This window comes from Eutrigla gurnardus (assembly GCF_963514095.1).
Source record: "Eutrigla gurnardus genome assembly, chromosome: 12".
Classification (NCBI taxonomy): Eukaryota; Metazoa; Chordata; class Actinopteri; order Perciformes; family Triglidae; genus Eutrigla; species Eutrigla gurnardus.
The window spans coordinates 21852121-21870006 of NC_139926.1; the positions used below are offsets into that span (position 1 = coordinate 21852121).

General features: G+C 41.7%; 1 protein-coding gene across 2 annotated transcripts; it reads left to right on the top strand.

The window, feature by feature from the left end:
* The first annotated feature begins 187 nt into the window (after window positions 1-187).
* Window positions 188-13612, top strand: pms1 (PMS1 homolog 1, mismatch repair system component). 2 transcript variants are annotated; one of them, XM_084022885.1, is made up of 13 exons: window positions 188-293; window positions 962-1106; window positions 1231-1413; window positions 1517-1619; window positions 1842-2005; window positions 5568-5684; window positions 7806-7928; window positions 8034-8180; window positions 8309-9129; window positions 10868-11335; window positions 11518-11648; window positions 13030-13190; window positions 13278-13612. In XM_084022885.1, exons 2-13 carry the CDS (start codon window positions 975-977, stop codon window positions 13476-13478), a joined length of 2751 nt encoding a protein of 916 aa, XP_083879011.1. In that variant the 5' UTR covers window positions 188-293; window positions 962-974; the 3' UTR covers window positions 13479-13612. The 2 variants fall into 2 exon arrangements, with proteins under 2 accessions (XP_083879011.1, XP_083879010.1); XM_084022884.1 differs by having other exon boundaries at window positions 203-289.
* The last annotated feature ends 4274 nt before the right edge of the window (window positions 13613-17886 follow it).

The following is a 17886-nucleotide window of genomic DNA, read 5'->3' on the forward strand; positions in this document are numbered from 1 at the left end:
CTTGAAGTAAGGGTTGGATATATATTGACCGTGCTTTGGTTTTGGTATGATAGTTCCACCAAAAACTACGTTTCTACGTAGCCTGACAAAACGTTGTACCTTTTAGCCTGAACGCAGGGTATAAATGTACCCACGTATTATGGAACCCGCCCTCGTGTCTACTTCTAACCAATCAACGTGTGAGGAAGGGGGCGGGAATCGGGTCGTTTCCGCCGTGTGGCTCAGACTCATGTCTGCTGTGTTTATGTATGAATCGATTCAACAGAGGATGCAGTCAGGACTCCACTAAGTCGGTATCTAACCACATTATTAAGCTAACGTTAACGTTAAACTCATTATGAGTTTGTCGCCACGTCATTTTTTGTTAGCTTACGAACTCGCTAGCTGTTAGCTAACCTTACATTTAAGCTATCGTTCTTTTTTATTAAGGTGTTCAGCGCTCAAAATCTAAAAGTATTTCATATGGCGTTAATCCACTATCACTACTACTAATTACAAATGGAAATGCTCATCACTAATCTGCAATTAAACACAATACAGCTCTGTAAATGACGTCTTAATGTTTATCCGTCACCTGGCATTTCATAGGTCGTGGTACCTGGAAGCTCTTGATTGTAAATCCACATGTTATTCTAATGATCATCTGCATTTCTTAATGTACTTTGTTAACCAAGACCAAGCTTGCAAATGAATGTAAATGGCGAATAAGATCCATTTGTTTGCCTATAGCCTGCATAATGTTTTGGGCTATGCTTCCTGGCATGGTCAAGTGACTAATGTGCTGCAAATGCTATAAAAAAATCACCTGCCATGTCTTTGTTTAAATTGAAATGGATGGAACTGCTTTAACATTTCTTTTGTGGTTGGTCCCATCTGAAAATCACAACAATAACATGCTGTTGTGTCCCCTTAAAAAGTTAACTTAAAAGTGCAAAACTATAACCAAACTCCTTGAACACAGGTACGTTTACATCATGAAGCAGCTGCCTCCAGATACTGTGCGGCTGCTGTCCAGCTCCCAGGTCATCACCTCAGTGGTGAACGTTGTGAAAGAATTAATGGAAAATTCCCTGGACGCCGGGGCTTTGAGTATCGACATTAAACTGGTAAATGACCGAAACATATGTTTGAAAGTATGATTGATTAGTAAATGATGAATTATCAGTGCTTTTAAATCCTCGCAGTACTGATTTTGAATAATTTACAGTATTATTGAATTTTACATTGCAGGAAAACTACGGTTTGGACCGGATAGAAGTGCGTGATAACGGCCATGGCATCAAAGCCGTAGACACTGCTGTGATGGCCAGGACGCATTTCACCTCAAAGATCTGTAGCCACGAGGACCTGGAGCGACTGGAGACGTACGGCTTCAGAGGAGAGGCGCTGGGCTCCATCTGTGCCGTGGCGGAGGTGAGAAGTCCTTAACAATTATTAAATCACTGTCAGATCAAATATAGCATATCAACCGGGATGTTTGGCAACCTGATGCCTTATTGTACTCTTTCCTTTTTAGGTGGCTGTCATCACGAAGACAGAGGAGGATGACATCAGCACCCAGTACTCGCTGAACTTCACAGGGGAGATTGTTTCTCAGAAGCCATCTCACCTGGGTCAAGGCAAGGCACCAACAATTAAATCAGTCTTTTATTGAGCAACAGAAATCAAGGGCTGTACAATGTTATGAAATGATGAATAGATATCTTCCACGTCACTGATTTGGACACTAATTTGCATATTTTTTTCCGGAGGTAATACTTGTGTTTATTGTCAAACGTTGCAGAATAACACACACTTTCTGTCGAGACCTGTTGCACACCTCTTCTCTTCGTCTTTTACAGGCACAACAGTGAGTGTCCTGAAGCTTTTCAAGAACCTCCCAGTGAGACGGCAATACTATTCCACTACCAAGAAGTGCAAGGAAGAACTGAAGAAAATGCAGGACCTGCTGCTGGCCTACGCCATTATTCAACCTGAGCTGAGGCTCACGCTCATTCACAATAAGGTCAGTAACTCCTCCCTTTTCAGGTAACAATTTGAAAAAAAAAAAAAGTATTTTATCACTGGTGGTGACTAATCTGAAGCTAATTCACAGCATACAAATATCAGCATAATATTTATTATATACAACAACAATGGTAACTGGACATTTTAAATATATGCAAAATTCAAATAATAGCAAAGACCATTTAATTTTTCCACCAGCCAATCATCAAGCAGTCAAAAACACCTTTTATATTGATGTGCAACTCAACATTTCCTGTAGGTGTGAAACATGACTGAAAGGTTTGATTATATAACAAATAAAGGCAGTAGTTGTCAGCTTGGTTTAAAGCCAGTTACTATTAAATGTGTACTGTTTGACGTGTCAAAATGTCCTTAATGGGTTCAAACTGCTCATACAGTGTGTAGTCCTCCATGCACAGCATCCACCAGGTGTCCTCATTACTTTTCAAATAACCAAACCCATCACTGGCTCCAAATCACACTCTGCTTTTGTTAATATGCCATGTACTTACTGTATAGTGTTGTATGTGTAGCCAGCTTAAATTAGGAGAATGTGTAAAAGCACTGAGAACCAATGTGAGATTACAAAATATGTTAAATTATCGATACACATAAGTGTGCCATTTATATGTGGAGGGAAGAAAAGTACGCTTAATCACATGAACTTCGTGGTTTTCAACACGTTGATGCTACTATCACTACTACTACTACTACTACATCTGGAGCTACTACTAATAATAATACATGATATACTGCACTTTCTAAAAGGTAGTTGCTAATGTATAAAGACAACAGCAATATAAAGTGCAAGGAGTAACTATTTACATGAAATAAACATGTTTTGTATGAAGATTTAGTGCATTTTTGTTTTGTTTGAAACTATATTTGTATTGATAACTCAGTTTGACCTTTATAGTGAACCAAAGGGTAGTTTGTATCCATTGACATTCAATCAATGAATGAAAAGGTAAAAACAACAAGACAAATGGACGGAGGGTGAAAATACAAAAAGCCTAGATAATCCCATCCTGTCATTCAGTTCCACCCAATTTCACGTCTACATTTCACTCGTATGATTATGTTAATTATGTAATGCAAAAGGAGATTGTCTCCTCATCTTAGAGTACAGCTGTAAGTTGCGCACGGCTTCCTTGGTGTTTGTCCCTCTCTTAAGATTCCAACGTGTAAAAGCCCTCAAAGAGTTACAAACGTATAATCAGGAGCTTGTCAGGTAAATTATTAATCAAACACCTTCTTGAAGACAGTCTCCAGCCTCCTGTTGTTTTTTTTTTGTCAGCGCTAATCCGAGTCAGTGAGCTATGAAATTGTTCCGTATGATGGAAAATATTTATTTGGCTTATTGAAGCGCTTGAGAAACACAAACCTTTTATGGAAGGACGGATTGACTAAACCGATAGAAAGAGGCTTCTGTGTAGTTTAGTGAGTCTGTGTCGGCTCGGCTTGATAAGAGTTCACTTCATTTAAAAAACTAATAAAAACATGTCTCTCAAATGACGAGCATAGAACAGAATATACCTGCAACGATTAACAAACTAGTTTAATTACCCTCAAAACATACAACCATACCTAAACAGAGTCTAGTATGTGTATTTATTATAACACCAACTTAATAATTATAGTACTGATTAATCCATTCTGTCAGACAATTGTCAAAAAAATCCTCATGATATAAGAATTGATGAAAGCAGCATATCCTCACGTTGGAGAAGCCGAAACCAGAAAATGCTTAAATCACATAAATTATTAGTACTTTTTACTTGTTGTTTCTGCACTAGTATTTATTAAGGACACCTAGGATGATGAGATGTATAAGAGGGGTTAATCGGTGTTTTACCAATACAGCGTAATGACATTCAGGTGTGGCTGAAACGTCTCCTGTTCTTTTGAAAGCTTTGGTTGAGATCTGCTGCAGTGAAATTTGCTGTCATCAAAAGATGAAGAGAAACATTGCACAAGGAATCCAGATTCTATTACAAAAAAACTTAATAATGACCCTGAGAGATTCTAAATCTACAATATCTTAAATGTTTGATTTGTGTCCACGTCAGTCAGTCTGCAGTCATGCTTGTATATCGTTCCAACCACACACCTGATAATCATCGAAATATGCTTAAAACTCTTAAAAAACTTTAATTCTGGAATGAATTTACATTTAGTTAAGAATCAAATATTTGCACGTAATTTTTAGTGAAAAACAATCAAACTTAAATATGATTATCATGACTAATGAGGTTTCCCTGCATGAATAAAGGATAATACATTAAAACATACATTTTCATATCATGTATTTTTTAAATCAGGCTCTATTTTTCATGTGTCTACCATGATCGTTTTATCTGGATAATAGAAATTCACCAACATCAAATATTTGAGTCCATCCGTGATAAAATCTTATATCCCATCCGTCCTCACCATGACTCATCTAAGACATTATTATCACTATTTTTATTTCAACCATGAAAAATGTATCTTTCAGTTTTGACAGTTTGTGTTTTAGGTTTACAGGCTTTACAATAAAAATGAAAAAAGCCAGTTCTTTTGGTTTGTTGCATTGCACAACATTACATTAATCAGCAGTGGAATTATTTACCAATTAGACGTTTCCATCCCTTATGCCCTTTCCCACCAGAGCTTAGCGTTACTGTCAGGTGCTCCAAACACAAATATGGCTCACTGTGAACTCTGGTTTGGCTGATTAGAACGCCTGAGTAAGTCGCTGAACACAGCCGCCGAGTTAACCCCAGATTCTGTTTCAGGCTGCAGCCCGTTTGTACACAGAGGTGTACAGGTAGTGTGGGTCACAGAGGGGCCACAGGGCCACCGTGGAACGTTCAAAGAGATCAGTCTCGAGGAAGGTAGCGCGCCCATTTCGTACAATCAGCACCCAGTTGCCTCTATCCTATATCTCCAACTCTGCTATTCAGCTGGCGTCGTGTTTCACAGCTTCTTCAGGAACTGTTTACAGGAGTGATCTGTTTACATGGACGCGCCGTGCAACACAGTGTGCCTTTATTGGAAATAAGCAAATTATTAGGAAAATCAGAATCGTATTTGCAGAGTTCCTAAGATTTAGTATCGTGGTCATGGTTTATTTATTTATTTTATTTTTTTTATATATATATACATATATATATATATATATATACCAGAAATCAAAGGAACCTCAAAAGAAATGGCTAATAATTATAGTACGAAGAAGAAAGGAAGATATAGTTATAATATAGTTCAATCAGGAATTTGGTTCAGGCATCTATCGTGTCAATTAGAGATATAAACGTTCATATTTTTTCAAAGTTCTACGGAGAACCATTGTTTATTTTTTAATGCTAATTGCTAAATTACTTTGGCATCAACTCTTCCATATATTTTATGTTCTCTGCCCTTTTTTTTGTCCATCTCTTACTGAATCACTCGATAGAAACAACATGTTTGATATGTGTGCTGCCTTCGTGGCCCTCTTACTATCCTGACATATGTTTACTTGGTGTGATTTGCCTGATGCGGACTCACAGAACTTTACTGGTGTCATATTGTTGCAGGTGGTGGTTTGGCAGAAGCCCAAGGTGGCCAATCACAGAAGTGCCCTCCTTGCTACACTGGGGGCCAGCGCCGTTGCCAACCTGCTCCCTTGCCACCATCGCCAGGAGCAACCAGAGGTTAGTTCAGGGGAAATATGCAGAGATGAGAGAGAAAAGGAAGCATTTTGCTACAGGGTTGTTTTGATTTTCATAACATTGCTGGCAGAAATGCAAGTAAAAGGAAATTATTTCAAAGTTTCAGACACAAAGGTAATTCAAAGTGCTTTAAAGTTATTTATTTAAATCATCTTAAAGGTAAAGCAGTGACACAAAAGATATAAGCCTCAATTTTAAATGCAGACCTCAAGAGTTTTGGTGCTTTATTTCATATCTGGGGTGCATAAAAACGGAAAGCAACTTCTGCAAATCTGCATGTCGTCTGCATCATTATGATGGGATGTTTTATTGTTTCTGCGTTGCGCTCTGATGGATGAGCGTCGCTGAGCTGGCACAGAGTCGTATGCGACCCCTCCCACCACCTTGTGTACACAACTTGCACTCTTTTCTCTCACACTGTGGCTCCCATGACCCTTTGCCTTTCATTGCGGGGCCCATTATGGCAGTTCATCTTCATGAGACACACACAAAAAAGAAGCGTCATCAAAACTCCATCCTAAAATAACACGTCGGTCTCATTTCCTTCCTGAATTCAGTGTATTTGAATTTGTGTGACACTTTTGCTTTAAGGAAATAAGATTTGCGTTTGAAATAACCGATGATCACTCAATGACTTATTTGTTTAACTTGCGTTAGAAAGGTCTAATTGTAACTGTCAATATTCTATTAAATGCCTCGTTAAGATGGATACTTTTTGCAGAGCTAATGAGAGCATGCACGTTGTACGTGACCGTGAGCTAATAACCTCATCACGAACGCCTGGTCTGAAGCCAGCAAATGTGGTCAGTTGGTGGCCGGCCAACTATTCCCTTGCCCTTTCCTTTTGAGTTCTTTCCTGATGAAGAGTGAGGGATTTTTTTTGTTAGCTAAGCTCGGCTGTGCGGATCGTAATTGAATTATTGTCGAGCGGTAACTTTCTGCTTGGTCACGGTAGGTGTCATGTGGCTCGTACCTGCTGCCAGGCTGCCAACTAATCTAGTCTGACAGATATGGAGCAGCCCTTTTCACCCCGTTTCTCTCTCTCATTTTCCTCTTTGTTGTTGTTATTTTGCTGCTGCACTTTGGTGCCCGGTTATGAGAACGACCTCTCACCTTTTCCTCTTACTCCCTGTAGCAATGAAAGAGAACTTTCTCTCCGCTCTGTCCCCAACACCAAAGCTCAGTGATCAAGGGGAACCAGGTTGACAATTTTCGCCGGGGCCTCGTTCCGGGAGAAGTTGTAAGAGCTGTTCCTCTGCAGAAACAAAATGTGACACCCGTCTTTGGCAGCGGGGACTACACATAGCCGCGGCCCTTCGGGGCCAGAGGTGCCATTCGTGCTCTCATAAAGTGACCCTAATGAGGAGAAATAGAGAGAAGCATATGTGCCCTGACCTGAAACTGCAGTTCATTTATTAACTTCATTGGCGTGCGTTGCTGCTAATAATGAGCCCTCGGCCATGTGGGGGGAAAAAAAAAAAGCATAGCTATGCTGCTTGCAATCTGTAGAGCATTAATAGCTTTCCATAATTTCTTACTAGCTTACATTAATAATGGAGTTTTAAGTGCAGTTGTTCAGTTTTGTTGAGTCATCAATTTTCGCTCATGAGAACTGCCTCCGGCATGATTCTGGGTGAAAGGGCATCGTGTATGACATGACAGCAGCCTGCGTGTTTCTAAATTACCTGATGTTTAGATCATAAAACATACAGATGAGTGTATTCAGCTGCTTCGGGAATGAAGCTTTTTTTCCGTACTCGTCCTCGTTATGCCGTGACAGCGCGTGTACGGTATGCCATCACCGGTTTGCTTGCGCACAAGCAGAATTAATGGCTTGGTTTCCAGCTGTGCAGCTGTGCTGTCAGCGGAATGGATCAGCCGTGCCGTCCTCATTGAAAGTGGAATGATGGTAAAGTTTATGTAACGTCCAGGTTTAGCAGTTACACCGTTACGCCCCCGTGCCAGCCAGCTGCTGAGCACGTCAGTTTGAAACCATTATTTGTTTATATAGTGCCATATTTTCCTTACTGTTTTTTTTCCCTGGAAAGTTTAAGATAATTACTTTGTCCTTATCTCTTTGACGATGTTTTGTATTTTATTCAGATTGATTTAGATGGCTTTTTTCCAAAGCCTGGAGCAGATTACTCCTCCACAAGCTCATCAAACCCTGACAAAACATTTATATTTGTCAACAACCGACCCGTCCAATATAAGGATATAATGAAGGTAATGATTTTGGATAACTCGCAATTCATAAAATGCATATTTATTTGTACCTTTTTGTGTCTTAATCATCTTAATCTCGGGTTGGATTGTGTGATTCTTCATCAGTTGTTGCGTCAACACTACGCTGCTCAGTATCCGGACGACTCGGCCCGAAACCGCTATCCCACCGCCATGCTGAAAATAACGGTTCCACCATCCTCCGTCGACGTCAATCTGACACCGGACAAGACCCAGGTTCTCCTTCATGACAAGGTTATGATTCAGACTTTCTCTATGTTGGGGAAATAAACTATGATCCCAGCTTACCAGATGTGATCGGAAATTAAATTCCGTGTATCGCCAATATTTATTTTTCCCTCTGTGATCTGTCTGAAATTCAGGAGGCTGTGCTGACCGCTGTAGATGCCTTTCTGGTTTCTCTCTATGGCTATCGGCCCAGCGGTGACCATCCGGCTGAGAAGCAGCTGGACAACGAGACATCCCCCTCGCTGTCTAGTCCCCTGCGGACCGATGCTTCGCAACCGGACAATGAAGACCAGAGGGATGTCAGTGTGACCAAACACCACAGTAACCTGCTCAAAAATGCCCCAGAACACGGTGACGCAGCTCTGTCAACAGCAGTAAGCACGGATGCGTCGCTGGGCGGCCGGGCCTCAAACGGCAGCTCTTCATCCTCAATAGCAGAGGACTGGATCGTCAACCAGATCCCAGCTGGGCTCGAGTCTAACTTTTTTCTCCATGATGATGAAGCGACTCAAAACTGCACCCAGACAGCAGAAACAGGTTCAACAAGAGAGTCCCCTGAGAGTCTTCAGGACGGTGCTGTGTCAGGTGCAGACCAGATATCGGCTGAAGACTGGAGCCGGGGGACGGCCTTGAGCGACCTGGGGTCACGACAACCACTGCAGCCCGTCACAATCCACCAGCCCTCAAAGACCAGCCATTCCGACTCCGACGGGATCAAGAGTCCGTGCAGCTCAACCAAAAAGGTGTTCAACGCCATCACGGAGAAGCGGGCCGCCCTGACGGCCTACGACCTGATCAGCAACCGGGCCGTTAGGGCGCCGCTGTCTCCCGCCGCCCTGTTCGAGAAGGAGGCCAGAGTCGAGGTCCTCAGGGAGAAACCTACAGCCAGCCTGCAGGATATCAGCGTCACCGTCCACGAGAGGTGGAAAAATCTGAGGGAGGAAGACCGTAAGAAGTGAGTTTCCAGACCTTCACCTTTCCAAGCAGTTTGTTTCCATTTCTTGTTATTTGCAAAGGCAGCGAGAGGGGGGAAAGTCTGACCTGTCATTTGCATGTGTAAAGCCTAGTCTGGAAATTTGGTTGATACGAGCTGTGTTTCTAATTTCCTGACACACTCATTTCCAGTGTCTAATCGGGACATTAACCATGGTACAACAGGTATCACTAATGGTGAAAGGTCCAAAGTGTGCTATCCAGAGACACATTTGTGGCAGATTTTATTCATTCAGTACATTAAACCCACAGAAATTGTATTTATTTCCCATACCTACAATCCCTAAATAGAGGCATTCATAGAGACACTATGAGATTAAGATTTAAGATACTTCCCTTTATATACAGCCTATGATTTCTAATTAGAAACTGCATAAATTCCACATCTAAATGTCCCGTTTCCAGTCTCTTTGTCCATTTAAAATCTCACCTACACGCACTTCACACGTGGTATGAGGAGTGACACATAGTTGGCCAGTCAAGAACATATTTGGCACAGAACGGATGGAGGTAATGAGTGTTGTGTTTTGACCCCTTGCTCCGAGTCAGAGTCAAAGGAATTACATTAATGGAGGTGAGACAGGGGGTGGAGTTATTTGGAAAAACAAACAAACATTTAAAAAATGCGGTGATCAATAATATCATAAATGTGCATTTTTTCTTAGAATAGCTTCAGACTCGAATCTAAGCTCCAAGGATGCAAAAACGTACAAAATACTGTCAAGCTTTGAGTTGATTGATGCAGGCATGTCAGTCAAAGATAACGCCGTAATACCGCGCTGAAGGCGCTTCCACCCAATTACGTTAGATTACTGCGTACCAATTTAAAGTAATTGCAAAGTTGGAAACTGTGCATCAGCAGAAGCTGGGACCTTATATAAGGTATGGAGGAGTGTATGGAAAAAGACATCTGTTTAGAATCCTGCCTTGCCATACCGCTGTGTAACATGAAATTAAATGTGGCAAGGACTTGGCGCCTTTCACCGCCACTGTTAAGTGGCACACCGCTTCTAGGAATTACACTTGCACAAGTTCACAAAGCAGGTTCTCTGAATAATGGGGTGCTGAAGTGTAAGCCCTAATGCTTAACATATGAAGAGATATGGAAACATGAGTTGGCAAACCGTTGCAGTCGAGAACAGATGGCAGCGTCGCAGCTGTGCTACGCAGAAGGAAATAAATATATTTCAAGGAATTTAGGTGATAGGTGAAGTTGGATGCGTAGGTTATTTACTGCTTTATGACTTTATTTTAAATGGCTTATTTAAGTGTGAACTACATTTTGAAATGGAGTCATTAAAATACATACATACATATATATATATAAGGGTGGGGGACTGACCAGTTAAATTGGACTGGTCACAATCAAAGCAGCAGAGAAAGTGCATTTGTGAGTCATTGTTGTCGTAAAACTTTGATTTTTAAAAGTGAAGTCAGCTCCTGCTTTATTTATTTTGAAAATGCTGTCTCCCATTCCAAGATAACCCTGATGACATCATTCGGGTTATTTTCTCAATCTTTGGAGATCTCCCTTTCGGAGCCACAGAAGACATTTATAAACTGAATTTAATGTGTAAAATCTGTGGAATGGCCCTTTAATTTAGTTCAGTTTTAGCATGTTTTTGTTCTCGGCATCTTGGAATAGATTTCAAAGAGGCTTGCCACTAGCTCTTGTAACTAGATTTGGTTGAACTCTGCAGGTATGAGGAGAAGGCACAAAAACACCTGGAACACCACGAACAAAGGACCAGGTTGGCCTCTGCCGAAGGCCCCAGAGAGACGAGCGCGAGCACCCCGAGGGGCCACGCGCAGGGCCAGAAACGCAAGGCCCCGCTGTCCAACCAGCAGCTGCTGGACGAGCTCTTCGCCGCGCAGCCCCTAAAGAAGATGAGGAACCGTGAGCCCAAGCCCTCGCAGCCCCTCCCCTGCAGCGTGGCTGCCCTTCGGCTGCAGCTTCAGCGCCTTTCATCCCAGAGCAGCGCGGTGCCACGGGGCCTCCGTCTTGTAAACCGGCTGGCCTCTCAGAGCGCCTGGGTCATTTTATATGGTCAGAGGCTCATGTTGTTAAACCCATTTCGAGTGGAGGAGGCCTTGCTGTTTAAGAGACTCCTAGAGAATAATATACTTCCAGCAGTGAGTCTGCAGAACCCTATACAGTTAACAGATGGGTAATGTATCACTCCCTTTCTCACCAGCAAAATGCCAACCTTGTAGAAAACCGCTCATCCAATTTCTTTACATCCGTCTCCTGCATGTTTGAGACCGATTTAAAGATGAACAAATCATAATCCATGGTGTCTGTTGGTGCTAGTCCGATAAATATCCTCATCTCCGTGTCTCTCTTTCATAGAAATCTAGGGGGAGCTGAATATACCGAGGCTTTGTGCAACATGGAGAAACAAAGTCCCGAGTTAGACGGAGGAGCCCTCTTCTCTGATCCCAGGCTGGTGGCTAACGGGTTCAAAGTGAAACTCACTCCAGGTACGTCGTTGTATGAGGCTGTCTATAACATGATGGAACATACATTTTGCTCATTGTGTCCCCTCTGAACAAAATAGTCTTGAAAACAGTCTCCAACACTCGCAATCAATGAGAAAACAAGCCCTTCTTAGTTTTTTGTCGAGTCACGCTGTTTTTAAAAGGTCTCACAGATCGTTCCTAGTTCTATTTGACAAAAAATGTTGGAGCCATTTACCGTCATTTAATGTCATAGTTCACCAGTCACTTAGAAATGTCAAACATACAGTCCCGAGTAACTGGATTACAGGCAATTATTTCTGGGTTTGTGTGTATGGGATTAGTCGTGGATACGAGTAGATATTCCCATTTCTTCAACAAATTGATCCAAAAATGGAGCAAATAGTTTGTTTTTAAAGCTTTGTCTTTTACAATTGATCACAAGTCTAATAACTTTGCATAAAGACAACTTAGTCATACAGTATATTATTCCCACACACAAGGAGTAAAGATATTTGAATAAAGTTATCTTTTCAGGGAGATCACACTTGTGGTCCTAATACTGATTGTTGTTTAATCTTGTATATATAATAAATAGTAAGTAAGGGTGATGTAAATTATGAATGCAACTACAATAGCTCCCAATTAAAGCTGTTTTTTCGTCAGCGTCTTCCTTATTATTGGGACATTTCTCTGTTTCGGAGTATACAGTGTCCTGCGAGTGTTGGTTGTTTTTGTTGCTGGAATAGTTCACCTCGGTTGACATTGGCTCTCTGCCTGACTGCGTGGTCTCACAGTGGGTTCGTACCCCAGTGTGCAGGTGATGAGAATGGTTGCCCTTTAAGAAATTCTAGGTATTTTCATTTGGCACCGCCGGCCTCGGTGGGTGTGCAACGGGACCGAAGGCAGCGGCACATATGAGATGCTTTCATTGCAGTTCCGTTTGTTATGATTGTGCAAAATGTGTCGCGTTTTTAATTTTCCAAACCTTTATTGCAATACATTAATGTGTTGCTGTTATTACACCCTACATACATTTTTAATCGCATTGTCTAGTGCACAGGAAACGCAACCAGCACAGGAATATTTAAGCAATATTAGAACTGCCTCTACTTCTCTAGGTTTTCATTTTGCATCCAAAGTCGTGTATCAGAAATATAAATTGTGCATGATTTGCAGGATTTCCTCATGAAATGAGAAGCTATCATTCTTCCACCCTACAAGACAACTTCCTTCCAGTCTGCTGGGGCTTCTATTAGTCATTTAACACTCCATTTGGCCCCTCGCTTGTTTGACTTGGTCATCAGTCCAGCCGTAAACCACAATATTTATTTATTATTCTTTCCTGGAGATAGTAGTAGCGTCTGGAGTATATTAATCCTTGTTTTCTGCTTGTTTTGGCCAGGCCTCACGTCAGCCGAGAGACATCTGGAAGTGAGAGCAATGGCAGACTGCGTGCCTTTCCTCGGCGTGGAGGACCTCAGGGAGATCCTGACTGCAGTTCTTCACAGGAAGGCCAGGACTGTACAGGAATGCCGGCCACTTAAAGTCACAAACTACCTCCAAGTGAGAGATGCTGTTAATTAAGATTAGCCCAGGTCTTACTGTAGATTTGTTTGATTTAATATCTGAATTGTATCATTTCCCTGACAGGGTGAAGCGGTGCGACTTGCCCGTCAGATACCTTCAAATGTATCCAGGGAAGATGTGGAGGAAACCCTCCTGCGGATGGATCAGCAGCTCAGTGAGAAGGAACGGACCTGTATCCACGGACGACCATTTTTCCAACACCTGTCTGACATCCCTTCTACAGACCAGGAAGCTAAGGCTCTGCTGAAGCCTTTAGAGCTGTAACAAGTAGACACCTAAATAAATATATGATTTGAATGCAGCTGATGATTCTCAATGTAAATAACTTGGATTTGTTCCATTCTTTGTTACAAACAGAGCATAAAATAAACATGTTTTCCCCACATCTCTGTGCATTGATAAAACATGTAACTAAAACCAAACCTTTCCTTAATTTTTCATACACTTGTAAAGCTTGCCCTTGGATTTGCAGATGTAGAGAAAAGACATTGCATTGATGACACTTAATAGTGCAAAAACACTAAATCCAATTTTGTTGGAAGGTTCCTTGCAACAAAAAACATGTATATTCAACCTCAGTACAGTCCTTTAAAAATGAGTGCAGACATGCCACAAAATTGAGACATTGATGTGGTTTATATGCTGATTTGCAACTCTTTGAATGATACATTTTCTGGTTTTGTGGATTGATTTCCTGCATAGTTTGTATTTTCTTGGATAAACAACAGCAGCCTTCGACCCACAGAGTTACATCTGACTCCCTGACTTGATTTCTGTCCGAAAGCCAGAGTATCCTACTACCCCTAAGCCTCATTGTGGCACCATCGGAATGGGAATTGGCAAGCTCCGAGCCAGAGATGCACACTGCCAGCTACTACCCATAATTCTCTTCCCTCAATTAGTGCCAGCTGCTCGGCCTTTAGTATTGACAGATAGTTGTATATTATCCCTGGCTGCATTAAATGCTTCAGAGATTTGCACTGTAATTTCAACCACAAAGTTTAGCAAATCCTTGACAGTGCGCTAACTTGTGGTGGTGCCACTTCCTAAAGACATTAGTCTATTACGCCATCATTCTGGTGTTCAGCGTTGCTTGAGGATTCCTGCGGGGAAACAAATTGAATTAGGCTTTGCTCTACAACTAACAACAAAGAGGACCGGCAGAAGTTGAATTAAAAAAAAAAGGCATGCGATTTCTTTTTATCGGTCATATCATTTCATAATAATTTTCGAGGGTATGTAATGTGCAAGTGGTTGCACCTTGACAGGGGGATTCATTGGAGAAAAATGTGGTTTTGTCATTAGAGAAACATTGACTGTGATTTGACCACGCTTGGATAACGGGTATACATATAGCCGCACAAGGTTTTCACTCATCGCCTTTTCATATGGACACTGAATCCCACCACAGGGAAAAGTGCAAACTGATCGCTCGTCTTATGATAATATTATAGTTAGGACTGTGAAAGGTCAAACCTCAGCACACGTCTTGTTTTACGTGGCCTCCGCTGAGAGAGCCCACAGATGGCTTCGGCATTGCTGCAGGGCCAACACTCTGCAAAGTGCCTCTGGGAAGGGGATTAATGCCAGTGAGGAGCCCTGTCCCTCCTTTCACCCTTCTCCCCTCAGCTTTTCTGCCCCTCGCTCCTGCGTGGACTCTTGTCTGAAACTCCTCACTGATACGCTCGCCTGTGTGCAGAAATGCGTGCGGCAGCAGAAACCGCTCTGTACGCGCTGCCTTCGGCACCCAAGGGGCATATCAGAGTAATTGGGGAGGATTAACTGATGATCATCTTTTGACCATGTGACCACACTGTTTAAAAGGTCAGCAACGGTTCATTTTGCCAGCTGTCTTTTAAACCACCTGTTTCACTGTTTTTGACATTTTCTGCAACCACGTCGAGGTATTTGCTAATGATTCCTTCGACCCGAAGGCTGGGATGAAGGAACGCTTTTTGGAATGCATGCAAAACGTTGGATATCCAAACCTTTACACAAGAATACTCATTTCACATCCAGCGTCATCTAGATAGTTATCTGTTCTCCTATTACTGCCCTAATGTGCAGAGCTACTGCTTCTCAGGTTGTATTCAGCAGCCAGGGCAACTGTACACCACGCTCACAACCCAGAAGTAACAGTGCACTTTAACAGTCATCAAATCCAAAATAAAATGACATGAACTATATTTAACCCCTTCGCCGCTCTATTTTTGGATCAGTTAGGAGAAGTAGTCACGTAGAGCACCTTGCCCAAGCAACACCTGTTTCTGTTTGGAAACTTGATGGAGAGAAGAATGTAAATGTAGTCAAATGAGAAAATAATATCGTATAAATCTGTAAAATCTTCTAGGCATTTTTCAAATCAATAAACAAGCCATACCATGACATTTTAAAGCTTTTTTAAAAATATTGCCAGATATGCCCATGAAGAGACTATCCCTCTACTGAAGTGCTCGTCCGATCCTCAGTCCACTCCCCAGGTGTAGATGTTACTGTGGAGAGACGTCAGGCTTTGCAAAAAGTTGTGTCCAACAAAGTTTCCAACTTTCCAAAAAGTCAATTCACAAAGCAAAATAACCAGGTGTGCTAGTTGGAGGAAGTAGGCAGGACCATTGATCCCGTCATGCTGAGGCCTTGGCTTCGTTGGTCGTATCGGCTGTTGGACTCTCATACAAACTACCTTGTATCAAGCGTACCTGTCTAATGCTTGAGAAGAGCCCTTTTTAAATGAATCAGACTGATATACTGATTGCTAAAGCTGGTGGGAAGATTATTTAAGTGCTGGAACTGAGATAATACCTTGACCAAATGCCATGTTGTTTACAGTAAACACTATCTTAATGTAGGGTATTATAAGCATGAGAATGTCTGGTGTTGCAGGTGTTTTGGATAAATTGATGGCACTAGAGGTAAAGTCAGGGGATCATTATTCATCTGAGGGTGGGGGTTTGTTTAGTAATAATCTAACCAGACATATAAATGATTAAATAAAGGATGGAGTGCGCTCCACCCTCGGGCATTTTTGTACATTTTTCCTGATTTGTTGTTTTTGATTTGGTGATAATTTTGGCAAGAACTTTTCTTTTTAGTCATATTTTTTAAATCCAATGATTTTTATTTTAAATGTCTTTTATACTCTATTGATGCATTTTGCACAATCTGAACACCTTCATTGCAGAAATGTACATGCACATACAAACTGCTATAAAATCATCATACATCAATCATTTTTGTTCTACTTTTTTTCATAAATCTCTTAACTGTATGAGCGGCAGCCGTGAGCTAGCCGGTGAGGCACACACACATTTACTAAGAGGGACATGCAGTCGATCTGAGATGTAATCATTTAGGATCTCAGGAAATCATGCTGCGTTAATCAAAGCATTTTATTTTGTTGCTAAAAGCAACGCCTGTCTCCTGGTAACTGCACATAGAAGACATCAGTGTGAGCCTTCAAACAAAAAATTAGTAAAAACAGGCTAAAAAGCTGCAGACTCACAGAGATGGGAGGTTATTCTCTCTGGGTTTGTCTTTACAAGTGACCCCCATCATGCTAAACGTAGACCTTTGAATTATCGTTGTTATAATGACCAACAGAGCTTTAAACCACATTTCTGAAATTAAAAAGCCGTTAAAGAATCTTTGAATCAGATGCAAACAATGGGCTGTCACCAAACCCCAACACTCACCACCAAACTTCCCCAGAAGGACTTAATCAAGCGTCTCAAACCGTTAACCATACCATGGTCCATATGGGACCAACTATAAAATCCGTGCTGCATCGAAGTTTGTGTTTTTGGGCTGGTAATTGGTGGTGGTGCCGTGCTGTGACTGTGCACTTTTCTGCCAACCACGGAAGAGCCACTTAGTTCTTTTTATGGGCTTCAGGCACACACTAATGTGATGGGTGTTAAAAAGCCACAGGTTCTCAACTGTTGGAGAATTTACAGCCACACCACATTCAATTTCATGGGTCAAGGGCATCCACAGTGGGGCCATCAAGTCTACTCCTTTTAATTTTTAATCACTTGTCAACAATTTCCACGGCGAGGTTTTGATGTTATATTTGCAGGAGGCGTTACTTGGTCGGACACCTTATAGGTAACGAAAACTCAAAAGAGCAGAATGCATTTTCAGGTTAAAACTGTGAAATTCCCGGAGCGAATAGCTCGGGATGTCCAGCTCAGGGAATATCTGCTTTCAAGGAATCTCTGCTTCAGGTACAAGCCTGCAGGTCATGTGATGTTTTCAGGCTTCGAGAGGATCATACCTCAAAATAAACCTTGATTTTTCAAATAAATACGCCGTAGACATATTGAAACCTTTTTTTTCGAGAATTGGATTTCCCTTCGTATCGATAAATTTCAAGCCTGTGTTCAGACAGGCTCCTGGCGCAATTCTGGAAAGTCCTGCTCGACACATGAATGTCACTCGACTGAGCTTCTTGTAAAATTAATTGTGCGCAGTAATCTGTAAAAATGTACCATAAATGTTATTACTGAGATGTCAAAATGTATCCAGGTCTCTTGACACATACCTGATACTACTCTACATCCGTCTGTGTTAAGAGCATAGGCGTATCGACGTGAGACAGGAGGTTTCCATAATCTGCCCTCCCTCAGTGTCCTTGGAGGAACATCTATTCTTCATCACTGTCAACCCTCCGTCCCCG